The 27,252-nt window shown below is 43.1% G+C and overlaps 1 protein-coding gene and 1 long non-coding RNA gene across 5 annotated transcripts; one reads left to right on the top strand and one right to left on the bottom strand.

The window, feature by feature from the left end:
* Positions 1-1,193: 1,193 nt before the first annotated feature.
* Positions 1,194-18,128, bottom strand: LOC111859413 (uncharacterized). Of its 2 annotated transcripts, XR_002841816.2 has the most exons (5): positions 17,916-18,128; positions 17,512-17,670; positions 16,843-16,962; positions 15,502-15,645; positions 9,510-9,578 (listed from the first exon to the last, which is right to left on the bottom strand). It is a non-coding gene; the product is annotated as an uncharacterized lncRNA (long non-coding RNA). The 2 variants fall into 2 exon arrangements; XR_002841815.2 differs by lacking the exons at positions 9,510-9,578; positions 15,502-15,645; positions 16,843-16,962 and adding an exon at positions 1,194-1,631.
* On the top strand, positions 17,358-27,062 carry th (tyrosine hydroxylase). Of its 3 annotated transcripts, none has more exons than XM_023842039.2 (13): positions 17,358-17,531; positions 19,651-19,848; positions 21,890-22,064; positions 22,184-22,272; positions 22,407-22,474; positions 22,575-22,625; positions 23,218-23,363; positions 23,486-23,621; positions 24,018-24,087; positions 24,357-24,413; positions 24,571-24,666; positions 25,414-25,547; positions 26,375-27,062. In XM_023842039.2, exons 1-13 carry the CDS (start codon positions 17,466-17,468, stop codon positions 26,532-26,534), a joined length of 1,446 nt encoding a protein of 481 aa, XP_023697807.1. In that variant the 5' UTR covers positions 17,358-17,465; the 3' UTR covers positions 26,535-27,062. The 3 variants fall into 3 exon arrangements, with proteins under 3 accessions (XP_023697807.1, XP_023697805.1, XP_023697804.1); XM_023842037.2 differs by lacking the exon at positions 17,358-17,531 and adding an exon at positions 18,979-19,183; XM_023842036.2 differs by lacking the exon at positions 17,358-17,531 and adding an exon at positions 19,296-19,516.
* Positions 27,063-27,252: the final 190 nt, after the last annotated feature.

Genomic DNA, 27,252 nt, shown 5'->3' with positions numbered 1-27,252 from the left:
CTTCATTTTAAACCTATGTGAAAAATCCTTGTCCTCTTTTGCTTGAAGGGAAGGTGTTTACCCAGTTAACCTGAGTAGGTACCATATTTTTCCTGTATTTAGTGTTTTCCAGCATAAGGGTTAGTATGCATGGAAGTAGTTAAAATATTTCAAAAAAATAATTATCGATAAAATAACCCAACATAGTTCTCAGAACAATGTAATGATGATTCCAAGGGCCCCCAAGTGACAGGGGCCCTAAAGTATTTGGAATATAATTGGATTGGTCTGGGTTGGGGGCCCAGTATGATATATTTTCATGGGGCCCAAAATCTCTAGCGGTACCTCTGCCTCTGGGATGTCATCACATGCCTGGTACATGGCAGATAGAATTGATGCTTCTTCATATGGGTTGAAATCGTACACCTTCCAGGGTTTAAGCCTAAACCTATCCATGATCCTAACCCATTCACAGTGCCTCAACTGGTCATCTTCATGTCCATAACCCAGGATGCCCCATAAAACAACCAAAGTCTTAGTTGAATTGATTAATTATTCAACCTTTGGAGAACAGATAACAGGTAACATATCCATTCAGCCTCTTAACATGCAGCCGTCTTGGTAATTTGTTATCAAAGATTTTTCCTGTTCCAGTGCCGTCTCATAGCAGCACAGCTTATACTACTGAGTAAATCAGAATTATATTACTTTTCACCAAGATAATTATAATTCAAGCTCACCACTTCATGTAAAAGCATTTTTTGTGCAAAAAATATGTTTCTGTACCTGAGTAGTTGTTAGGTAGTAAGTATATGTGCATGTCTGGGTCAAGTAAGCCAATCTGAGATGTTATATTTATACAAAAGCTATCATACACTCTGCAGGTGCCTGGCACATGGCTGCCTCATTCCCAGACCTTGGGGTCAAACACAAGGTCCCATAATGTAGCTCCCATCCCTGTTAGCATTGGTTAATATTATAGCCTGACAGGGAAGGAGGCACTTCTCTATTTCTCATCACTGACACCTAGAATCAAACAAAATCCAGTGCATGTGGTCATTAAGGATGCAACTCTCAATTACAGGTGTGATTCATTCACTTTGGGTTTCGTTTAAATGCTGAGTTAAATATATCTTCAAATCAACCGTGAGTCACACACTGAAACGGAATGCTGTACCTCCACCATGACCGGAAAAAGGGAGTTTTACAATATATTGCGAATTCAGACATATTTTTATTCAGATCGTTTATTTACATTGCTTTAAATAAAACATCACGCTGGCCTTCCATGCACACGCACGTAAGAGGCTTGTGTGGAAGATCCAGTAGATCTTCCTTTAGCACGTTCGTCACGGTGGAGCCTGAGGGCAGCTCGGCCAGGTTAATGCAGAATGAGAATGTCAGAACGGCCAGCCGCTTTCAGGCCAGGGCTGGGCCTTCGGAGTCGAGGAGAAACTGACGGAGCCCTGCAGGCCCTGAGGGTACGCGATCTGCGTCCGGATGGCCCCCTGTCACAGCCTGACATTTGCCAGTTGCTCCCCCGCACCGAGCCAGTAGGAGAAAATGCAATTGTCTGACGCTGAGGAGAAGAGCAGAGGGGAGGACCTTGGGGAAGAGGAGACGGCGACCGGCTCTGTGCAGACACATCCCACCTCCAAAAGAACACAACCAGAATAACCAGGAATTAACTACCACATCATAAATGCCAGTCTTAGGTTCTTGCTTTCTTGTGTTTTGTTGCTTTCTGGATGTTGCATGACTCTTGCTCCAATGCTACTTACACTTGTAACTGGGCGTTCGCTGGAAGCTCAGCCAAGCTTCTTTCATTCCCAGTCATCTGCTCGACAGCCGTATGTTTGCATTATGCTACCTGCCTCATTTATATGTCACCTTCGACAAAAGCGGCTGCTAAATGAAGTAAATGTAAAATTTTAATATTTGATCCTTTTTGCAGTATTTACATGCCCTTTAAAAAGGAGATGTGGCATCGTCCACTAAAAGTCGGTGCCACATGAATAAATAAATAAACAAACAAACAAATGAATAGATAAAATTATACTAAAATACTGTTGTACAATTGCGTTTTTCTGTCATCAAAGTGAAAAACTACAGTGAAAATACAGCTGTCACATCTCAGCACCTGACTCACAGTCGATTTGCAGATGCATTTAATGCCGCATTTTTAAAAATGGCATCCGCCCAGTCGATCGGCGGCGCTGGCGTAATCGTGTGATTAATGCGCAGCAGCTGTCTGACGGGCACAATGCGGGACACCTGCGGCCCAGCGGCAGCCTTTTACCGCGCCTGTGCCAGAACAAACTGCGAAGGCGAGCACAGGCTGAAACGGGGACAGCTTTCTGTTCAAATATCAGCTGGGGGGGGGCAGTCATCAGAGGTGGACACCCTGACCCGAGGAGCGATTCAGCACACTGGGGCTGTAAAGCAAGTGGGTCTCTCTCTCCAGACTCCAGCTGCTGGGAAGGTTGCTGTTTGCTCTGCATGTGTGGCGATCACAGATAAAGATGCTCTAAATTGCCGGAATTCTCTGAAGGTTTCTAGCTGTCTATAAGCCCTCAGATGTCCATTTCGACTTTATGGGAACAAAAATAGCTTGGAGAATAATAATAACTGAAATATATGTAAAAGGAGATAATTGTAAATTAAACTAAATTGGGGGGGCAGTTTATAAGCCATGATCAAAAGTCTTCCTCACTTTTTTGACTACCAATACTCCATGACCTGGCAGATTTGGACTGACCTCTGCTTTGGTCATCATGAACCAAAAACAATCTCAATGCATGTTATCCTAATTGTTTGTATAGCCCGGAGTACCCTTCAGAAACCTTCCTGTTTGACACTGATGTTTCTTCAACAACTATAATCAGTTCCTCTACTATAGAGGTCTAATTTTGCAGTTCAGAGTAACAGGGCAGCTGATTAACTCTTCCAGTATGAGCCTATTAAAAAATAAGACCACACTTCCCAGTGCATTATTAGTAATGACTCGGCTGTAACACCATGGTGTCACGTCTACAGATCGCCCAGTTGGGGAATCACATTCTCACAATCTTCTAAATGATAGGTACCACTTTCGCCCAAGTGTACTGCCACAAATACTGAGCGTACAGAATTCTGTCATGTGACTTTTCACAAAATACACAAAATTCTATATTTGAAACGAAAAAAGTATTGCTAATTTGGCCATATCTCAGCAGAGAATTATACATTTAGTCAAGCATTTCAACTAGACAGGGTAATAATTGAGGCTCATGGAATCATTTATTGAGCAAATAATGTAAATAGACCCAACACTCAAGGAAACTGAACCCACAAATGAAACTTTCAAAACTGAACTAGGCTGCGCAATCTCATCTTCAGGAGGCACAGGTGATTTCTATAATTAAATAATCCTCGCTTAGAACGCAATTTCATAGTTTCCTTACGATTCTGGGAAGATTCTCTAGGACAGGGGTGTCAAACTGCAGTCCTGGGGGGCCGGAGCCCTGTGTAGCTTAGTTCTTTCCCTGTTCCACCACAAATGATTCAGCTCAAGAGCTGTGTGGTAATTAGAACAAGCAGTTGAATCAGGGGTGTTAAATGAGGGGAAACCCAAAAATGTGCAGGGCTCCGGCCCCCCAGGACTGGAGTTTGACATCCGTGCTCTAGGACCTCTATCTCTGCTTGTACAAGGTGTGACAGTATGTGCCCCTATCCCGGTGACTCACAAAGGTCCTGGCAGAAATCCTGAATGTGGTCCAAGCCCATAGTGTAACAGCAGGGCACCCAGGAATTCTCCTCAAGATCATAGTGCCTTCGACCTCCCGATCTACAAGACACTGCACGCCCCACCTGCGTTTTGTGGGAATCAGTCTCCAGAACATGTGGACCGGCCTGCTTACAAGACAAGGTGAGCAGAGACACAGGAGGTGAATGAGGAGATTGGTCACAATACGGATATGTGAAAGAGGATCTTAGCAGCGCCCACCAATAAGCCATTGAGCTGACCCATCTTATAATCCTTGAAGGACCTGTATAGTGAGGTGTGAGTTTGTGAGACTCTGTGTGCAGGGATTGAGATGGGTAATGTACAACTAAATCCATTAATTTTGTCGGCATGAAAGTATATACCTTCACTGATTGGCTGTGAGCAATCCCACAAGTATTGGAGGGCAGTACACTGATGTCATAGTCATTACCGGTGTGATTGTGCACCACGATATGGATTTGCTATACCGGTAACGCCGCGAGAAGTCTACAGCCTAATTATACAACAGCCTGTTTACAAAAAATAAAGCATTTTATTTTCTTCAAGGCCTCAGTTGTAATCTGAATACTTGTCCTTATATGGTATATGAAACCGGTTTATCTGTGTTGTGTTATTTTTCTATTACACATTCTGATGGGGTGTCGCGATAGCAAATGGACAACTTTAAAATAAACAGATTTTGTATAGTTATACACATTAAAAAACAAACCTTGTTACACACACACACACACACACACACACACACACATATAGTGGAAAATTACAAAGTAAAGCATATTCACCCGTCTCCTATACCAATGAACATCAAACTGCTTTAACCTCCAAGTAACACGTAGGCCCACTTTGGCATATGCAGCCCTCTTGTTTGAGCTAATGTGCCATTAGTGTTACAGTAATAACAGTTGCGATTCTAACTCTCTCAACCAAAAAGCTGTGTTCTTCTTAAGAGAGTGGCTGCTCTGTCCTTCAGTTGTAAAGCTTAAAAGTTTTCAGACGCAGTATGTATTTTATAAAACGTTGGATAACTAAACGTAGTTGATTGGTGAGTTCATGATCAAAGTTTACGTTATTTAACAACTGTATAAAGTTCATTTTTTATACAAATCAACTCATATAAAACACTTAATGTACATCTTCAGGGTTGCAAACTCCCAAGCATCTGGCACGAAAATCATGCTTTCAGACTCGCACGCTCATGCAGGAAATAAATAAATCTATATTCCATTATAAACATAAAATTAGCTACAGCAAAAGCACTGGGGTAGTTTGCAAACCTTACATACTATTTACAAGGCAATAAAACTCACACACGTAAATGCGTGTGCAGACTTGTCCCGAATTGTAAATCTCACTCCAAATAGCTGACCAAAGTTGGCAACCCTGTGTTTTATTTGAAATGAAAAGTAAAAGTAATTGCCTTTGCGTTATTACTCTGACAATTATAAAACAAATATGGGAAAACATCACCTATATCACTTTTTGTTTCTTTTCAAAATAAAAATGCCCATACTTTACTGTAATAGCAATTAAAGTGCACTTAGCATATTATAAAATAATTCTTTTAATTTATATAAAGGGACACGACATACTACTCTCCTAAAACTTGGAAAAAAGTAATACTTTGACCGTCATCGCCCAAAAAGTGAAAAATAACGTGATAATAATTTCATTCTATGGCGAAGAGCTTACGTCAGAAGATGAGACACGCATACATCTTGCTGTCTACCGCTGACCTTTGTGATAAAAACACACCTTCTCTTATGTCAGAGGTGTCAGAGGTGCTTGGCAAAGGCGTATGTTTCAGGTCCAGAACGTAAAAATGACCAGCTGAGTACTCTGTGACTGTGACTCTTTATGCTCAACTGATTGGTTGAAACAAAATCCTGGTCTGGATTTTTACTTTCTGGACCTGAAATGTCCACCTCTGTTGTCAACCCAATAGGCAACATAGGCAGCCACTTAGGGCGCCATCTTCTGGGGAAGCTCTGACTTTGCAAGCTAATTTCATTTTGTCCTTGGTGGGAGATGCGGGCTGTGAGGCCTGTCTGGACCATCGCATGGTCTTCGACTGGTACTGGGTGTCAGAGGAACCAGTACTGTTGCTACAGCATCAGGGTTTTGAGTGTCTTTGGGGCTTTGAGTGCTTCCTGAGTGGCTGCTGCCAACTTGATCTTTGATCCTTGGATGAGAGTGGAGATGGGCGCTGTATCTACTGTAATTACTGATGTGTCTCCTATAAAAATGTGCAAATCCAAGGAAGTATTTAACCCATTTCTGTGTTGCAGGTCACTGTCCAGCCTGTACCATGACTCATAGAAACCTAGGTAGAGGAGTTCTGAAAACCCTAAGAAGGATGTGTGAAACATAAGGAACCAGCACTTTTCAAGCTGATTGTCCAGTAGTCATTCTAGAACAGGGGTGGCCAATCTTATCCAGAATGGGCTGTTGTGTTTGCGGGTTTTCGCTGCAACTCCCTAATTAGATTACTAATTAGAGGACTGATTGGCTGAAGATTCCTCACACCTGGGTTTGAACAGCTGACCTACATCTTATCCCAAAAACCTGCATATACACCGGCCCTGTTCTAGAACCTTGTGGATATGCTGATTAGGTTCCTGAAATGTACTGGAGAAAATAATCTAAATACATGAAAATTGGCCTGTTGATTTTGTTTCAGATTAAAGCCTGGAACATAACCAGGCAGCTGGACAAGCCAACGAGAATGAGACAATACTCACGATGGCCACTAGGAGAGGTAAAGGCTGTCTCCCATTCGTCCTCCTCTCTAATGTGTAGAAAATGATAAGGGTTTTGCAGGTCTAACTTAGCAAACAGTGGACACAAGAGGGAGAGGTCACATATTTACCGTAATATTGTAATTTTGATGCAAATTGTGGTGTCAGTGCATGGCCTCAAAACCCCCATCTTTCTTGGGTACAAAAAAAGTACCGGTGGGAACAGGTTATTACATTGCATTGATTTAGCAGATGCTTTTACCCAAATCGACATACAATTGAGAAGGCAGGGTTAGCCAGACCCAGGAGAAATCGGGGGATAAGGGCCTCGCTCAAGGGCCTAATGATCAAATCACTCTGTCGGCCACGAACCGGTGACCTTCAAACCATCTTTGGTGCATGACCACACAGCTTCTAGAGACCTATGGGAAAAGGCAGCATCAGACAGTAAGTCAGAGGGTCGATTCAGGCCATTCTTCAAGGCTGCTCTAGTTCCAGGAACTCTAGTTCCAGGAACTCCAGTTCCAGGAACTGAAAGCAGGTACAGCTGCCTTCAAAGAGGCTTCATTCCAGGTAGAAGGTCTTTAGCACAGTCACAGTGACTGATAGCAGACCTTGAGCTTAAGAGCTTACTTGTACAATGTATGTTTGTGTATTTGACAAATAAAATGTGAACCATGAACCTACTAAAAACCTCAAATATGTCATGATGAAGCTCAGGGAAGTTGCCCGACTTTATCTCCGACGTCCGAAGATTACTAACCTTTGGGCATCACATTACGCATCTCATTAATATTTTAGGCACAGTACTAATCTGCTTACCAAATTGTTGCCATAAGTAAACATCCATATAGTACCACAAATCAGGCATCCGGACAAATGTTTGACCCGTCATCTAAAGCCCTGGTGATTACTGCGCATGCGCCATAATTGCAGCCATGATCGCAAGAACCCTACTCTCAGCTAAAGCAATTCACTTGGCAGCCTGGCCCCTACATTAACAGGAGCTCGACAGCCTCCTGCATCACTAATATCTATCAGTAGGTCATACGGTTACTGACATGCCAAACACCAACCAGCTTCTGACAACAGCTCTTTGAAGCACCTGCAACGATTGAGTCCTTTAACATGGCCCATTCAGACTCAATATCCCCAGCTTCAGTCAGCAGAAGAAATTTTTCCAGATGTGTGAGCTGAATTCTTCTTGCTTGGAAGCCTTAGCCAAAAGTTCCAAGCAAACCCTGACTGCTTGTCCAGGCTGTTCTGGCTCATCTGGGATCCTCCAAATATGCTGAATGCAGATCTGTTGATAATTCTCCTCTTCACCACACAAAACAAACAGATCACACAACTACAAAACTGACTGACCTTTGTGCTGCAGTGCTCTAGTACGGCACATGCTTATGAGCATCTTTGTGTTTGAACATTGTGCCTGTTACGGGCAATGCACAGCTGATTAAGACGTCCAAAACAGTTCATCACTCAGGATTAGATCTGGGAGTCTATTATCCTCATTGTTCCCCATGCATGTGTGCATTGAAGTCTCCCAATAGGACAGAGTCCATAGGAGGTACCCTTTCAAGTACCTCACCACAAGACCACCTGAGATAAAAATTACATGTTCTGCCTAGTATTTCAAAGGAACAAAGCGAGGGCCATGGATGGTTGTTATAACAACAGGTATCTAATGAACAAATAATGTAAACTGAAACCTTGTCTGTAGAATGCGACACCCCAGAATTAAGATATTGTCAGATGAAGTCAGATTACTATTGCTGGTGGTCTAGCTTGCCTGCTACAATGTTAGATTCTCACTCTGGCCTCAAGGCACCTTCTTACTTCTATACATTTCCTGAAGACCATGACTGGTCTTTTTCTACTAATTTTCAAAACTTAATACTGTACGAGGGGTCAGTGGTAAAGCTCATAGGTTTCCTGACATTCTCCATAAGTCCTACAAGCTCTAGAATATAGAAATATAGAAGAACAGCTATCCAACTTGTGCTGACCTCTTAGTCATTGAAGGAAAACCAGGCAGAGTTCCATCAAACTTCATATACCTCCCTTATACACAGTATCCAATAGGATGATTTAGATTATGAGTCAGTTAATGGACTTTCCACTTGATCACAAAAAAAAACAGATTGCAGTATCGATATCTGAAGGGAGGGCCACTTTCTCCAGCCGGCATTATTGATGCTGAGCTAGTTGCCGCTGTGGCATGCCCTGTCCACCCATCCCTTGTCCTCAATTAGGGCCTCTGCTTCCATACACGCAGGTAATGACCTGCCTGCATGACTTGATCAGACACAAAACCACTTGTGGTGTTGCAGAGGGTGAAGTCGAATGAGCTCCAGCGCGGCACAGCTGCAGCCGCTATCAACAAACGGAGGACTTGAGGGATACAATGAGCAAAACTGCGTCTCGCAATTCCTGCGTCACCTTCCGACAACAGAGCCACAAATGGCATCGATTGGAATTATGGTGCCACGAATATCTGGGTACATTGAGCAGCCAAAGCAATTTACTTTAATCTGCACCAATAAGCAGTTTTGACATGACGATCTTATTTTTCTGATTTTTTTTTTTACCCCCACATGTTACATCACCCCACTGCTGCACCATGATGCACGGAGAGGCTTTTAGCCCTGTGATTTTCACACGCCTGGTTTCACACACACAGCTTTTGTTTATTACCTTGCCGATAGAGAAATTACCCGTCGAGTTTTTGAATTCCTCGCAATTATTTCGGTCGCTCACAAAGCACTAACTGGAAAACATTAAAGACAGACCAGATAAAGAAGAAAATAGCTCGTGCACAGGATCTAAAGAGAATGCGACTATTTGCCACTTATATAGCTTTTCTTTAATATGGGAATAACAGAGAAGTTTTTGATTATGTTCTTAATGTTCGGGGACAAAACTGCCAGATTCTTTTGCTAGTGGAACATTACAACGATTTTGTACACACTGAAGTCCACTATCTCATATTTTGAGGAAAGTTAAACATCGCAAAATTGTGCGCGTACCTGGGTTCAGTCTGAAGAATGATCTCTGTATTTGCTCTTGTAATTATGGCAGATACAGGCTCGGTGTGCCTAAGGAAGGGAAGAAGCACACAGCTCTACTATGATGGGCAAACACGATAAGACAGGTTTGATGATTATTGAACAGCATATAGCCTGAGGTTGGTTATTGTGACACTTATTACGTGGGCGCTTTTTCAGGGAACTAAAGTTACGTAGTTTTCCTCAGGATGCGAATAATCTGTTTTGTAAAACAGGGTTTGTTTTACAAAAAAAATAAAATTACAGTAAGAGTAAAATCTTTCCGTGCCACGGGCATATGCCACTCGACATGTCACCGCTACGTGCGCATGGCAGTGGCAGCTGCCACTCCACATGCCACCGCTACGTGCGCATGGCACTCGACATCTCACCGCTACGTGCGCATGGCAGTGGCAGCTGCCACTCCACATGCCACCGCTACGTGCGCATGGCACTCGACATCTCACCGCTACGTGCGCATGGCAGTGGCAGCTGCCACTCCACATGCCACCGCTACGTGCGCATGGCACTCGACATCTCACCGCTACGTGCGCATGGCAGTGGCAGCTGCCACTCCACATGCCACCGCTACGTGCTCATGGCACTCGACATGTCACCGCTGCGTGCACATGGCACTGGCAGCTGCCACTCCACATGTCACCGCTACGTGCACATGGCACTGGCAGCTGCCACTCAACATGTCACCGATACGTGTGCATGGCACTGGCAGCTGCCACTCGCACGTCACTGCTACCAGTACAGCAGCTGCCACTTATATGTGTGTCTGTCATCGGTCTCAACGCGACTATACACGTCTGTATACGCCACTGGACTAGAATCCCTGAAACCTACGAAATACCTCGGACGCACCTCTCGTGGTACATGTAGCCTATATTATAATCAGTGAGAAAAAATAAGTGCAGGAACTCTAATTTTCCGTCATTTGACATTTGTGCGGTGAAAAAAAAATCAAGTCTTTAGGATGTGTTGGTTCAAAAACTATTTTAATTTAATCATTCTTCCAAGCAATAACCTATAGGCATAGGCTACTTTTTTCTAATTCGCAAATGGAATACTGAAAACCATTAAAACAACATGAACCAGACCAGTGTGATACTTGTAGGCCTAACAATAGACTAGGGCTAAAGCTGATGCGATTGGTTGGGACTCAGTGGATGCATATGATAGGGCACTGTCGTGGCTCGTGGGTAATGTAGTCTTTTATCGGTCTTGTGATATTGTCTATTCTCGGGCCACTGTCGCTGCGTCGGATCAGTTTCAGTAAGTACCGGAACGCAGAAAAAAGTGGCGGAACCCAAAAGACGAAAATACAGAAGTTCCGGAACTGCATTCTGCTGCGTTCTGGCCCACTTCAAGCACTGATTATAATTAATTGAATTTGAAATACAAGTGAATCCCCATTTCTCGATTCAGCAATTGCGATTTCAGTTTCCCGAAAGTATTTGAAAGAATAAATAAATGCATTTGCTTACTGTCTGTAACAATCGGTGCTAATCTCTTTTTCAGTTTTAAAGTTCTATCAGGGCTAAAAGACGAATTAATTAATGTATGTCGATAAAATTACCCTGGCATGACATTAATGCGATATATGCATTATAAATGTGCCGACAGACGAAGCATTTTTATAAGTAATGAAGAAAAATATGGAACTTGCAACTTAGAATTTGTAAAAACTGTATGAAGTCCAAGCACACAAAAGACTACTGATTACTATCTCAATCTCTTATGAGATGGCACAATGCGCTTTGCACGTAAACACTGATGACGCTACCTTCGAAAAAGATTGCGCAGGTATGAGCACACGAAATACTATAAATTATCAGTAAGGGTCAGTCCCAAAAAGGCAGCTGGCAGGGGGAAGTGACGTCACAGGCACCCGTCAAGGCAGGTAGCGGCAGCTGCCGTTCGGGAACAGTGCCTGCCGGTAGTGGCAGGTCTAGTGGCAGGTGCCGTTCAGATACAGTAGAGAGGCACCTAGCAACCGCTCATGGAAGTAAACCAGAGATTCTGTGAATCGGCTAGGATAAACTGGGATACGGAAATAAATTGAGGACTTGTTTAATCCTTGTATGACTATGCATGATGTTATTGTTGTTGATTGCAAAACTCTTCATTGTCATATTTGAGAAGACAATGATTGTACTGTTTATATTTATTATATTATATTTATTAATTTTACAATGTAATAATATTTCTTATTACATTGAAACATCTCTAGGTACTATTGTTATTTGGTATGTAAATTATTTAATTTCCTCAACTTCTATAGCTAAGGAAGCTTTGTATAAAATTACGTTAAAATTTCTGCATTTAGTTGTACTATTTATAATTATAATATTCACAAAATGATCATTAAGCCGATGTACAGAATCTCTGGTTTAGGCTACTTCCAGGAGTGGCGGGTAGGTGCCTCTCTACTGTATCTGAACGGCACCTGCCACTAGACCTGCCACTGGACCTGCCACTAGACCTGCCACGGGACCTGCCACTAGACCTGCCACTACCGGCAGGCACTGTTCCCGAACGGATCCTGTCACTGTTTAGCGCCACTAGCGACGGACAGAAGTGGCAGCTGCCACTAAGAACTGGCAGCTGCCACTTCTTAGTGGCAGCTGCCGCTACCTGTCTTGACGGGTGCCTGTGACGGAGTGGCAGCTGCCGCTACCTGTCTTGACGGGTGCCTGTGACGTCACTTCCTCCTGCCAGCTGCCGTTTCAAGACTGAACCCCCTCAGTAAATTACTCCGGACGTGTGTGCAGTTATGTATTGGATAATTCATGATGTACCTGTGAAACAGGATGGGCAGTTATGAGCACACAAAAGTGCTAATTACTAGAAACAGATTGCGGTCTAAGTATATTACGGTACAATAAAAAAGACTTTCGCGTTCATCATTTATTTTTGATCATAGAAATGCAAATAGGGAACATTATAGAGGTCTTATTAAAGAAGTGGTTGGTGTGATTATATATATCGTGTTTCTTGTCACTTTATTTCTGTCACTTTAGGTTGCTGTTACTATATATTAAAAGCAACATAGTATTATAATTTAGATTGAAACGTATTGCTTAATTTAGCCTTGACAGTAGTCTTAATATTAATGACAATTTTAATTTTCTTGATCTCCTTTGGTTGTTTAATAGTAATTTGAGAGAATGTTGTGACAGATGCATACAGAGAATACCAGATCAAATGACTAGTGTACAAATGAACGGTGTAGGAAATGGGGTCGTTATAGGCCTCTGAATTTGTAAAATTTGATAAAACACTGGTGCTTAAGGTATGAACAGACAAATGGGTGAGGGATAATTAAAAATAAAGGGGTATTCAGAAACAATTTAAACTTTATGCAGATTTGCAAATAGTTGGTGTAACTAGGCTACATAAAACAATGTATTGAAATGTGACCAAAAACAAACAATACTCAAGGACATAAACAAATGTCAAAGATAACATGCGTGTGAATTCCCATCTCGACAAAAATACATAGAAAAACGAATGTTTTTATATAGTCTCCGACAATATTGGGTAATTTACAAGTGCTCTGAAAGCTTATTCCTGCTAATCCTCTGCTAACCTCCGAAGTTACAAAAAATACCGTGCCCACCACCACGCAAAATGACCCACCATGCAGTCATTTTCGCCGCGCGCACCTCTGCGAGTATAAACCAAGCTTTAAGTGGTGACAGTCGCACGTAGCGGTGACAGGTCGAATGACAGCCGATATGTGAAGACACCAGGTCGAGTGACAGGTTCCTATGGCCGTGCCGGGTCCCGTGAAATGCGCCGATGGCCGTGCCGGGTCGGTTGCCATGCGCATATAACAGTGAAACATCGAGTGCCATGCTCATGTAGTAGTGACATGTAGAGTGGCAGCTGCCACTGCCATGCACACGTAACGGTGACATGTCCAGTGCCATGCTCACGTAGCGGTGGCATGTGGAGTGGCAGCTGCCACTGCCATGCGCACGTAGCGGTGACATGTCGAGTGCCATGCGCACGTAGCGGTGGCATGTGGAGTGGCAGCTGCCACTGCCATGCGCACGTAGCGGTGACATGTCGAGTGCCATGCGCACGTAGCGGTGGCATGTGGAGTGGCAGCTGCCACTGCCATGCGCACGTAGCGGTGACATGTCGAGTGCCATGCGCACGTAGCGGTGGCATGTGGAGTGGCAGCTGCCACTGCCATGCGCACGTAGCGGTGACATGTCGAGTGCCATGCGCACGTAGCGGTGGCATGTGGAGTGGCAGCTGCCACTGCCATGCGCACGTAGCGGTGACATGTCGAGTGCCATGCGCACGTAGCGGTGGCATGTGGAGTGGCAGCTGCCACTGCCATGCGCACGTAGCGGTGGCATGTGGAGTGGCAGCTGCCACTGCCATGCGCACGTAGCGGTGACATGTCGAGTGCCATGCGCACGTAGCGGTGGCATGTCGAGTGGCATATGCCCGTGGCACGGAAAGATTTTACTCCCTCTGTAAAATTACGCACAAACACTTACGCATCTCTGTACCAGTATCAGGTCACCACGTACGATAAAGTCCCAATCGCTATTTTATATAAAATTGTTTTTAAAATTTCATTTACATATTGCACTAGCCTGTGCTGCATTTGACTATGTTCTTTGTAGTGATTTTACATGTTTAATTTGTTTATTGTGATGCTTATGCCCTGAATAATTGGGAATATTTAATTTAAAGAAATACCAGGACAAACAATAATCTTTTCTATACGCTAGTGAATTAAGATGAATTTCTGAAAAGATGACTTTAGAAAACCACTATCGAATGTCATATTCTGGTGAAATCAGACGTCTCTGTGACGTAAGAAGGCTGGTGCATCAGTCCAGACGTAACGAATTAATGCAAAAAACTGGCATATGCTGAATGGCATTTGTGGAAGTGGCAGGTCTCGCAAATGCACACGTCTTTCAAAATTATCCAAGCTGCCTAACATTTAAGAGGCAGGTGTTGTGTTCACGAGTTTTGATGTACAACAGGGTTGGGGCCATTCCGGAATGCATTGATCAATTCCAGTCCAAATCAGGAAATGGAACTGGAGCTGGGATTGGGAAAAAACTACGAGGAACAGAATTGGAGTTGAATTTGAATTTCAGGGAGATTTAAGTTCCAACTCCAGTTCCATTTCCTGATTTGGACTGGAATTGATCAATGCATTCCGGAATGGCCCCAACCCTGGTGTACAAACATTTAAACATTTATGCTAAAAGAGATTTTTTATATGAATTTATTTATTAAGGCGTAACGAACAGTGCACGCCAATGTATGGTGTGATTATATATTCACAATAGGCCTACCTGCTATGGAAGCCTGACAGACGAAACAGCCGTGATTTTTAGACAAGGGACATAACAATTCCTGGCATATACAGAAAATTAACACGCCATAATCGTTTAAAAAGCACAATTGCTTTCTCAGTTGTGCAGGACTCGGTTCTTGTGTCTCCAGCAATTTTTTCACAAAGGTAATAAATGTCATTCATAACGGATTCCAATATTGCAACTGAAAGATATGATCTTTCTGCTTCCGCCCGTGTCTCCAGCAACGATTACACTCTCGGTGATTTTCCTACTAGAGAAGATAAAGCAAACTCAATTAATTAGTCAGGTTATGGTCCCGTGCTGTCATTTAACCAGCGCATATTTAATTCTGACGTTGGTTCGAGGTGATGAGACTGGCAGATGATTAGATTAGATTAATGATAGATAGATAGATAGATAGATAGATAGATAGATAGATAGATATAGATTGATTGATTGATTGATTGATTGAATTGACTTTATTCCAAGAAGAAATTCGTTTGCATAGGGTAACATTTTTACCTAGAATAATAGATTGCATAAAAGTGTAATTCTGGAATCTTTTATATATCTAAGTCGATCTGAAATGCTGTATCTCCAACAGCGAAAAGGACGTACGGCATTCGACTTACAGACAGGAAGCGGAGACGGCAGGACTAGGGAGACCGGAACCGCGCTGGGCAAGCGGGTCCCCCGTCAGCGCCTTGTCGAGCTCTAAGCTGTCATTTCCCGTTGCCAGATACCTCGCCCTTCGTGCCCTCTCCGACGCTCTGCCACTTTTGACAAATTGCACATGTAAAAAGCAATAACACTGCACTCTACATGATTAGTCATTCCAATTGGCAGCTGTATTTTGACATGTACGAAAGCAATCACGGGTACCAGTAATTACAGAGTGGCTAAAAATGACAAGAAATGGCGCAACAAAAATGGTGTTAAGCTCCTGACCTAGCACATAATGACGCAATAATGTTAGAGTTGTTTATGTGAAGCTTTAAAGGACAAAGTGGACAGGAAACATCTTTATGACAAAGGGGCTATTTAGTAATATACATGGTAATGCAGATATAGGCCTACTAGATAATATGCATGTTGTATGTGTCTGTTAATGTCTGTTTGCGTAAATGAGCACCATAATTCATTTATTATTACATTTATTTCCAAAGCAATAGCTGTTCTAATGTTGAAATGTCTGTAGATAGAAATTTGTAGATAACATAGAATGAATAGCCTACTTAAATGAGGTCATTCTTGACATTGTTGGCCCTAGAGCAGTGCTTCTCAATCCAGTCCTCAGGGACCCACAGACATTCCACATATTTGCTCCCTCCCAGCTCTCTACCAGGAGCCCGGGGGGGGGGGGGGGGGGGTGTGTAAAAACGTGGACTGTCTGGCAGGGAACTTGGAAGGAGCGAAAAAATTGGATGACTGTGGATACCTAATGATCGGATTGGGAAACACTGCCCTAGAGCATATGCAAAGGACAGAAAGAGGAACCACAGTGAACACGAGGCTGTGTATCCAGTGCTCTGTGCGGAACCACAGTGAACACTAGGCTGTGTATCCAGTGCTCTGTGCAGAGGCCTTCTCTAAGGATTCCTGGGCTGACAGTGGAGGTGAGGATCAAACACAGGTGAGGAAAATTTAGACCCCAAAACAGGGGTCTCCATCTCCAGTCCTGGAGAGCTACAACCCAGTAGGTTTTCTATCCTACCTGGCTGGTAATTAACAGGAACAGGTGTGGCTCATCAGAAGCCAGGTAGAATAGAAAGCTTACTGAACAGTAGCTCTCCAGGACCAGATTTGGAGGTCCCAGCCCTAAAACCTTCTTGGGTGTAGTTGAAAGGGCCAAGCATCCCTGTTGCACTTCATAACTGAACTTTGACAGGGATTTCATGGCGTAACTCACTCATACTGTCACAGATAAATACCTCAGACAAAAATGTGTATAAAAATATCCAGATACACAAAACCTATTTAGTTTCCAACGTTCCTTCCAAATCCAGACGAGGAGAAAAGGGGCAGTGAAGATCCAGTGGGGGAAACAGGGCAATTGTCCTGCTTCCAGTGTGATGCCTCTCTGACAGTCAACCCTGACAGAAGAATGAGAGCACAGCTCTGAAAGGCTCCACCACAAAGCAAATTACCTGCCCATCCTGGGCGAAAATGGAATCGTGCAGAGCTCGTTGAATGATCTATTTAGGGTCAACGTTTAAGGGAGGAATGGGCAATGATGGTCGGTTGTGCTCTGCCGGCCGTTCCTGCTCTTACATGTTATCAAACAGCTGTACAGAGGATATTTATTTATTGTGCTGCATCTGGTGGAGGGTAATGACACCCCGTGACAATGGACAACATTTAATAGCCAGAAGAAAGGCAAAAGGTGATGACTAATTAGCCAGCTGGGCACACTGCAATTACCCTGTCTGAAATCTAACAATTATGCAGGAGAAGCTGCTGGGTTCAATATGTGGAGGCTGTAGGGGAAATCAATGCGTAATTGCAATAATTGTAATTTTGCCGTTTTGGGTTTCTCCATAAGTCACAGATCGGGGGAAAAATAAGGAACAATTGGCAGGTTCAGAAAAGCAGCAGGATGTCACCTCATCAGGAACGACATTTAAAACAAAGACATGCATTACCTGGGGAGTCGGAGCCACTGGTGAGTCAGCTGATCAGATGTTTGGGACCCGAACCTATGGCTCAAACCTGGAGCAAAAAATACTTAGAGGCCAGCTTTCTTGCCAGTGCCCCCAGGGGGAGGTGATGAGCCCCCCGCTTCCGTAACCTCTCTGGTTATCCTAGTTGTAAGATCGTGGTATTATTACGTAAGCAATTTTTAAAGCAGTAGGCTATTTGAACGCGTAATTCCAATACAAGCAAATATAAAATACACGTCATTAAATAAATGTTAACATCACTAAAATCCTTAACAGCGTGACTCAGCTACATCATAGAGAATCGTGAACTCTAGAAAAATATAATTTGTACTGATATCATGCAGAAAATTACTGGAAAAACGCGGGGTGATGCCAGTGTGTTTTACCTCCTTCTGTTCGCTTGTCCTTTCAAATAAAGGGGGGCCTTTTTGTTTAACCGCTGCGGGCTATATCGGTGCTCTTTAACATTTTCAGTCTGTGTTCTGGAGTTATAACCCTTGTGTTTGGCCGAGGCGCCCAGCTGTAGCAGCACTCAGGGCAAAGACTACGGCTAATCACTTTAGTCTTCGTGCCGCGGGGCTGCGTGCATCACATCTCCAATCGCGTTAACCATCAAGTGGTTTTCAGCTAGAGGTAAAACGCCACTTACCGCAGGTTTCCACGTGAATCGCATTTCCAAAGCAGCAACAGGTGAAAGGCTCCTAGTGACTCTATTCTGTCAGAGATACACGCCGGCCTTGGTCCCCCTTCCAAATAGAGATTAAGCAGAACTAATGAGTAGTAAGCTAATGAAAGTCCTGCAGTTGTTTACCACAACCATGATGATTTGCTGAGTACAATTATGTTGGAAACAGAAAGAACAACTGAGCAAAGAAAAATTACCTTAGCGTGTTGAAAGTCTGTTTTTATCGCAGTCTTTGTATCCTTCGATTTGAACAATTGTTTTAATTTTACAATGATAATTTATTACATATTTACTTATATAATAATAAAAATATATAATAGTATAGCATTTATGCACGTAGCACGCGTGCTGAATACAGATAGCAAACTGTCAGTGATTATATGTTACATAGCATGAAATATTTTGTTTTGTTCAAAACAAAAACAAATCAATCAATTCTTTATCAGTAAATGGTGTGAACTGTATTGTTGATGGCAGGTGCATATACCGTATTATGGAGTAAATGAAAATTTTACCTCCCATTGAACTACGTGGAAACAAAAAGAATGAGTGATCCAATATAACTGACAAAAGGCTTTTAAACTTTGTGTTACAAATCCAGCAACTGGTACTGATAGGCTGAACAGAATACGCATCCTAATCCGCAATATTGGTGAAATTAAGTTGAACAGAATAAAAGTGTTAGGGGCTGCTTGTTTGTAGATAAGGAAATTGGCGGGGCTTGACGTCAGGAAAGAGAAATGACTTCTATAAATACGGGAGTGGACAGGCGTACATCGGTTGGAAAAGAAATCTGTGTACACTCATCACTGCAGCTGAGAACAGTCCCAAAGGACTGACGACATAGACAGAAATTAAAAATAAATATATAAAAATACAAAAAAAATGCCTATCTCGAACAGCTCCACTTCTTCCACAAAGACTATTGGCAGGGCAGGATCTGAACTTGACAGATCGGATTCGATTACGGTAAGAAAAGAAACAAGAGTAAGATAAGAGTCACGTCTGTACTTCTATCAGTGCTGGATGCGCAAAAATTAGCTTAAGTCTGCGCTGGCTGCCGGGCGAATTTGGGGTCTTATTGTCATTACGCTCTTTGGCGTGCAGGGCCAGTATTACGCACGGGGTGGAGAGTGTACATAAGTGCGGATAAGCGCGGTCAAGGGATGCTGAAGTGCCTGCTTATGTGATAGGGATAAAATGCGGGGTCTGATGTCCGCGGCGCGCAACCTTAACACGGCATGCATTCATGTTTTCATGCGTTTTTGGATATGTAAGGCTACCTACATGGATTCCCGCGAGGTAAAGTCCCACCTCAACACACAGAAGCAAGTGTATAGGAAACAAATGCATGCCATGTAAAAGCAAATTAACAGATAAAGCATTGTGTCCCAGCGTTTTCCGTGAGTTTATTTTGCGCCTCGCTTGCCCTACAGTCCCCACGGTTCCTGGGCAGGCGACAGAGTTTAATTGAAGATGCGAGGAAGGAGCGTGAGGCTGCGGCCGCGGAGACGTCGGAGGCTACAGATCAGATCGTTTTCGAGGAGGAGGATGGGAAAGCTTTGATCAATCTTTTTTTCACTTTCAAGAGCTCCAAGGGACAAGTGCTGTCTCGGGCACTGAAGGTTTTTGAGGTATGTAAACATTGTAAAAATCCTAAAATGTATTTCCTCACACACACACACACACACACACACTTCGGAAAGTGAATCACGATCGTCTTCATAGAATTGGAAGTGTACAAACGCGTGTTTAATTTTCGTCTAACAGATGTGTAGCCCAAGACAGAAATAATACAATCACTTCAAGGAAACGGTAGACTTCAGACGTGCTTACTCTAATTCAATATTCTGTCAGATTAGGCAGGACAAATAGATTGTGTTTGGAGCGCGTAGCAGGAAAGGTTTTATAAATTACGCGTAAACGCATTACAAGTGTTGAAATAATTGAATTTTAGGAAATAGAAAGGAGAGCTTTTGGGGCCATTAACTCATCCTTCGACAAGGCAAATGACCACCGTGAAATTAAATAGGCCTAAATTTATTTTGCTGTTTATATTCACTTATATATTAGTTTCTTTTCAGCACGGGATGAGCTATGTAATGCATTAAACAAATTTGTTTCCGTATTTGGTTGAATAGATAAGGCTTTATGTTAAAGTTTTTAAAGTTTTTTTTATCAGTTACAGTAGGCAGTAGTAGGAACAACTTCAAACAAATGCAGTCGAGCCGATTTTCACTGGGCTGTGATATAGCCTTAAGTTAAAATGGCTGGAATGTAGATTGTTATAGGCAAGAAATCTGAAGTAAAAAGTAATTTTATGTATTGATGCATTTCAAAATATCTCTAAAGGTATTTTTGACCAAGTTAATAGTTTTATATGTCAGCTGTTATTCTGTACTTGTTTTCAAAACCAATTTGATGTTAAGGCTCACCTTTAAACTAGGCTGAGGCCTTCCTTAAAATAAAGATTAAATAGCTACATAAAGTAATGTGTTTCGTAGGAGAAGATGGCTGTTTTTATAGAAATGTAATGGAGGTGTAAGAAGAATACGGCTGCGTGAGATTTATCGATAGCTGGGAGTGCGCTACAGGACCAAAGCCAGATGACAGATAACAGAGTGGCTAAGGGGATAGCTTTGGGATGGGGATAGCTTTGGTATGGGGATAGCTTTGGGATGGGGATAGCTTTGGGATGGGGATAGCTTTGGGATGGGGATAGCTTTGGTATGGGGATAGCTTTGGGATGGGGATAGCTTTGGTAAGGGGATAGCTTTGGGATGGGGATAGCTTTGGTAAGGGGATAGCTTTGGGATGGGGATAGCTTTGGTAAGGGGATAGCTTTGGGATGGGGATAGCTTTGGGATGGGGATAGCTTTGGTAAGGGGATAGCTTTGGGATGGGGATAGCTTTGGGATGGGGATAGCTTTGGGATGGGGATAGCTTTGGTAAGGGGATAGCTTTGGGATGGGGATAGCTTTGGGATGGGGATAGCTTTGGTTAGGGGATAGCTTTGGTAAGGGGATAGCTTTGGGATGGGGATAGCTTTGGGATGGGAATGTTCTGTGGCTTCCGCTCACAGAAGTGCCCTGATTTAGCAGCACTGAGAAAAAGCCTTAAACCGGTTACCAGTGCTTGAAGAGGGCCGGTACTTACCAGTACCTGGTACCAGTACCGCTCCATTTTTCTCTTTAGAGCAGGGCTGCCATCTTTGGTCTGCTGGCTGGTGTGAGATTTTCAATTCGAGGCAAGTCTCCACACACATGCACACGTATTTACATGTATGTATTTGTTTTATTACCTTGTAAATAGTCTGTAGGGTTTGCAAACTACCCCAATGCTTTTGATGTAGCAAATTTATAATGGAATAGTACAGATTTGCCGTAAGATTTATTGCGTGAGTCTGAAAGCATGAGTGTCACGTCAGATGAGTGAGAGCCGGCAGCCCTGTCAGAGTATCAGGAATGTTACTTGCATACTGCCTCTTCTTGTAAAATACCAGTAATGAATAACAAGGTGAGTAACCAGCACCTGTTTTTTTTTTTTTTTTACACTTCAATCACTGGTCATTGCAGATAAATTTCCAACGTGTTTGTAAGTTTCTTAAATTCAGAGTAATTACTAGAGATTAATGGCTGAGACTTGGATCCTGCACATTTTGCCTTGTGGATGCAGACGTTTGAAGCAAAGATCCATCACCTGGAGTCTCGACCGAGCAGGAAGCCCAGAGAGAGTCTGGAGGAGCTTGAGTATTTTGTGAGGTGTGTGGTGCACCTGTCGGACGTGGGCACGCTGATAAGCTCCATGAAGAGGGTCGCAGAAGATGTCCGCACCACCAAAGAAGTCAGAGGTACGCGTGTTCTGTGAATCTCTTCCTGTCCCTCACGTCAGAGTGATGTCAGAAATCACAAGAAACGCGGTGGATGTAATGATTCTGTTTCATTTCTTTTGTATTTCCTGTACGCCCAGTTCACTGGTTCCCAAAAAAAATCTCAGAATTGGACAAGTGCCACCACTTGGTAACCAAATTCGACCCAGATCTAGACCAGGATCACCCGGTTAGTAAACACCGTTCTCCTCAGTTATTGCATACCCTCAGCATTGCATTCCTTGCCAAGAAAGCATTGTATTAAGAATAATATTTAAGCAAGAGAGCCATGTGGTCTGATTTTTTTTCAATTGAATTACATAGGGATTTACTGACCCCAACTACAGGCAACGGAGGAAAGCAATCGGAGAAATTGCCTTCAGATACAAACAGTATGTAAATTGCATTTATCGTTCTCATTCTCAATCATCAGACACATAGCAGATCCTCCAGAAAAGTCGTTTCACTGTATTTTTTTTATTCTTCCTCTAGTGGTGAACCTATCCCCAGAGTTGAATATACCGAGGAAGAGATCGGCACATGGTTGGTGAAGCTGGAACCTCAAATCCATATAACAGCAAAGTCTGCAGAGCAGAAATGATTAGATCGCCGCTGCTAATGTTGCTTTTCACACATATAGACAGGAAGGATGATTCTCATCACCAAAAAGATTGAGGCTGAGGAAGATGATGATGTGACCTATTTCCTCCACATCCTACCTTGTAAAACAGCCATTATCTGCCTCCAGCTTTAATGCAATTAGTTGGGAATAATTTGTGTGCTTTTTTTTGTGGGATTTACGACTCGGGTCCCAAAGCCCTAGCAACGTGCCACAATAACTCAATCAAGGCACAGCAGAACAAGCGTCAGCGCACTTTGGGGATTAGTTAGTGCAGAAATATCCTGTTTATTGTCTCAGAAAAACACATTTCCGTGTATCATGCTATTTCAGTGAGAACCTGATTCACTTGCCTCATAGGAAGTGTTTGCGACCTGAACCTTTGCTCTCCCCTTGGGGCTATTAACATGTCCTGCTGAAAGGTGTCTGTTTCCCTTTTCCGTGTCTGGCGCTGGCTGGGGATTCGTGTGCCTGGATCCGTCTTTCTGATGGGTTTGTGTGTGTGTGCCTGCGTAGGAGGGAGGTCTACACCACTCTGCGGGGGCTCTACACCACCCACGCGTGCAGTGAGCACCTTGAGGCGTTTCGCCTGCTGGAGAGGCATTGTGGCTACAGCCCCGACAACATCCCCCAACTGGAAGACGTTTCCCGCTTCCTTAAAGGTGATTGGCTGCCGTGGCACCGATGGGAGGGTGGATTTAAAAATAGCCGACTGCTTCTTGCATGGAAGTGAAGGGATTCTTCCCACCTTGCCGAGCTTCTCTTGTGCTTTTGGTGCCGGCAGAGCGGACGGGGTACCAGCTGCGGCCGGTGGCGGGTCTCCTCTCCGCCAGAGACTTCCTGGCCAGCCTGGCCTTCCGCGTGTTCCAGTGCACGCAGTACATACGACACGCCTCCTCGCCTATGCACTCGCCAGAGCCGTGAGTGCCGTTGCCCCCATTAAACATACGCCGTTTACTGAAAAATCACTGATTTAATTGCATGTCTTGCAATGACCAAGAACGACAGCCTACAGAGGTAAAGAAATACAATATGTAATTAATTAGAAGAGCGTCTCTCAAACCTGCCCTCGGGGCACACTGGACGGATGCACATTTTTGTTCTATCCCAATTCCCAGCTTCATCTACACCTAAATCTTACTTAAATCAAGCTCTGTGCACCATCGCTAAGTAATTTAACGGCTGTAGTCTTTTATGCTGCCAGTGATTAATGAAATGCTTTTCTCTGCCTAGTTTTCATATGACTGTGGGTCTGCATATGCATTTTGCCTGTCCATCGCAGTGATTAAATATGTTTTATGTATGATTAATTGTAGGGATTGCGTCCATGAGCTTCTAGGTCATGTTCCTATGCTGGCTGACCATACATTTGCCCAGTTTTCCCAGGTAAGGCCCTTTTGGACAACAGAAGAAATTCATAGTAGTTGTGTTACTCTTAATTTGCATATGTTCTGCTGTTAAATTCTATTTTTTGTTCCGAACAAATGTGCACTTACTACCTTTATAAATAGCATCAAACATTTCTTTTGAGTGCCTAAGACTTTTGCACAGTATTGTACATAAACTGCGTTTTGACAATGGCACACAGTTGTGTTGTGCACGAACCCAGCCTCATAGACCATTGTAGACTTAGATGGCTTCTTCCCTGCTTCTAGACCATTGGCCTGGCTTCCTTGGGTGCTTCTGAAGAAGACATAGAGAAGCTTGCCACTGTGAGTCTCACAGCTACCTGTTCCCACGTCGACGTCCTTTGTTCACATAGTCTGCAACCGTGTAGAATTCGAAGCCTAAACGATGCCTGTAACTTTACCTCCTGAAACATTATACAGGACTAACCCCTGATTTTTTCATCTGCTGTGAAACATTCAGCTGTACTGGTTCACAGTGGAGTTTGGCCTCTGCAAACAGGGGGGTGTAATCAAAGCCTATGGAGCTGGTCTCCTGTCCTCCTACGGAGAGCTTGTGGTGAGTATGAACCATGTCACCTTTCCAGACATCCCACCTTAGGGACATTCATTTCAGGGAGGCAGATGAGGGCCATCCAGGAGGGCAGGGGGACTGACCAGTGCTTGGCTAGTATTATGGTAATACTGTACATATATTGCCAACTGGGGTGAGGGACAGTGGGCAGGAAAACAGTGCTAGAAAGTGGTGCTAAAATATGACGCGAGGTTGCAGCGGCAAAGCTTCTTGCTGGCTAATTTTCTCACCGCTGAATAGCGGAATGACAGATTTCCGGGACAATGTGCATCATTTGCGGGTGTGAGACGCTGCTGTCAATTTGCAGGAAACTCCCAGAACTTCTGGAAGAGGTAGGATGACCGCCTTTCCTTTCTATCCAGTGGAAAGGAAATGAAAACTGAAGGATTATAATCCAGATGAAGAAAAAAAAATTTAAAACTGGTGATCAGTGTTGACACACCACAGCACACAGTGCATAACAACGAAATGTGTCCTCTGCATTTAACCCATATGTGACATGGTGACATAGCAGGGGGCAGCTATTTCAGCGCCCGGGGAGCAGTGCTTGGGGGCGGTACCTTGCTCAGGGCACCTCAGTGGTGCCTTGCTGGTTGGGGATTCGAACAAGCAATCTTTCAAGTTACAAGTGTGCTTCCCTAACCATTAGGCCAAAGCCAAAAGTCTGCATGCTCTCAGATGATGTTTGAATTCACCACCTCCATGTGCTTTGTGTGTCCTTGTCTTCACCAGCACTCCCTGTCAGATGAGCCTGAGAAGAGGGACTTTGACCCAGAACAAGCAGCAGTGCAGCCCTACCAGGATCAGAACTACCAGCCCGTCTACTTCGTGTCTGAGAGCTTCGCAGATGCCAAAGAGAAGCTGAGGTAGCTGGGAAAATGGAAGATGTTGGAGTGGCAGAGGCCATGAACGGCAGAAGCACTATCAGCCCAAAATAAACTCGGCGTCTCTTTCACTGGGAAATCCCTGCAGTGTATCATGTGTTCATTCTCTTGCCCTATATGCACGTTGAGGTGACTCTTGATGGAATCAAGTCATTTATTAATACAGCACTTTTAAAAACAACAGGAGTTGACCCAAAGTGCTTTCCAGTTCAGAAAGAAGTAATTAAGAAATACTACATACAGAGTAAAATATATAAATAAAAGAGCATGCATAACATAGGAAAATATAAAATATAGAAATAAAACATGAAAATACGCATACAAGAAATACGAAAATAATTAAAATTAAAGGAAATGTAATACAATAAGCAACAGAAAAAAGAAGTAAGAGGGTAATTAAATTAAATTAAGTGGACTTGACAAAACTCCCTAGGAAAACCTCAAACTGAGTTCAAAGCAAGAGAAAAAAAGATGGATGTTTTATTTAGATTTAAACTCATCAATAGTAGAGCAGGACTTGATGTTGGGTGGGAGACTATTCCAAAGTAGGGGATAACTGCAGAAAAAGCTCAGTCGCCTTTGGTCTTGAGATGTAAGGAACTGATAGGATGAAGGGAGAATGGGAAACTTGTTATATGCCTGAGCAATTCATAGGTGTGATAGCGTCCTAAATAAGCTTTGTCTACCATTCTGTGTGAGGATATTGAAGCTAAGCAGGTAGAGAATTTCATGTGGTAGTTTGCAGGCTTCAGGGATGTGGGCTGACAAACTTGGATCACTTGCTGGTCTTTCTCCCTTGTCTGGAACAGGGCTTACATTGCAAGAATCAAGAGACCATTTTCGGTGCGGTTTGACCCGTTTACCTGCGGCATAGAGGTACTGGACAGTCCGCTGAAGATCCGAGGGGGCCTGGAATGTATGAAGGACGAGCTGAAGATGCTGACGGATGCTCTTAATGTCCTGGAATAGTGTGTTACTTGTTCTTCACTCTACTTCTTGCTTGTTTGAGGTGTGATACTATATAGATCGCTGTGTGTTTCTATGTACTTTTGCTGCTACTGGGTTTATTTAGAAGCAGCTCAGTGACCTTCTGGAAACGATGTGCTTAGTATGTTTAATAAAGGTCTGACAGGAGTGATTTGTTGATTCCATATAATGTCAAATATTTCTTGGGGAGAAAGTGCATTGTGATCCAAGGGATACGTTGTTACTTCAAAGTTAAGCACGTACCAAATTCAAACAGGCTGTAATATGTCAGATAGTTCAAATAACGGATGTATTTGTTTTCCAGAGGTGGGCATGTAATGTGTTAAACTATGTGCAGTTCTATAGTACATTAAAATATGTATTTTAATCTGGTAAACAAAATTCCCGTGTTAAAAGGTATATATTAGATAGAAAATAACATACAGTAGGTCTGATTTGCAATTATAATTGTAAGCTGTATGCTACTTCCTATGTATTAACTGAATAAAAAGCATATTGTCCGGCATGGAATTTGATTGTGTTAAATATGAAACCAAAGAAACGAGATTGCATGTTAACTGGTAGTATTTGGTATTTCATTCAATGACTTTCGACAGCACTGGACCCATGTACTTATAAGTCTAAGATCATTATTATGCAGTATATATATGACACATCTCAGGATAGTTAGTATTCACTGAATTGAAAGCATAATTAAAAC

The sequence above is a fragment of the Paramormyrops kingsleyae genome, chromosome 13, assembly GCF_048594095.1.
Source record: "Paramormyrops kingsleyae isolate MSU_618 chromosome 13, PKINGS_0.4, whole genome shotgun sequence".
Taxonomy (NCBI): domain Eukaryota; kingdom Metazoa; phylum Chordata; class Actinopteri; order Osteoglossiformes; family Mormyridae; genus Paramormyrops; species Paramormyrops kingsleyae.
The sequence above is the reverse complement of the archived record's forward strand: the minus strand, read 5'-3'. Positions and strand labels throughout refer to the sequence as shown.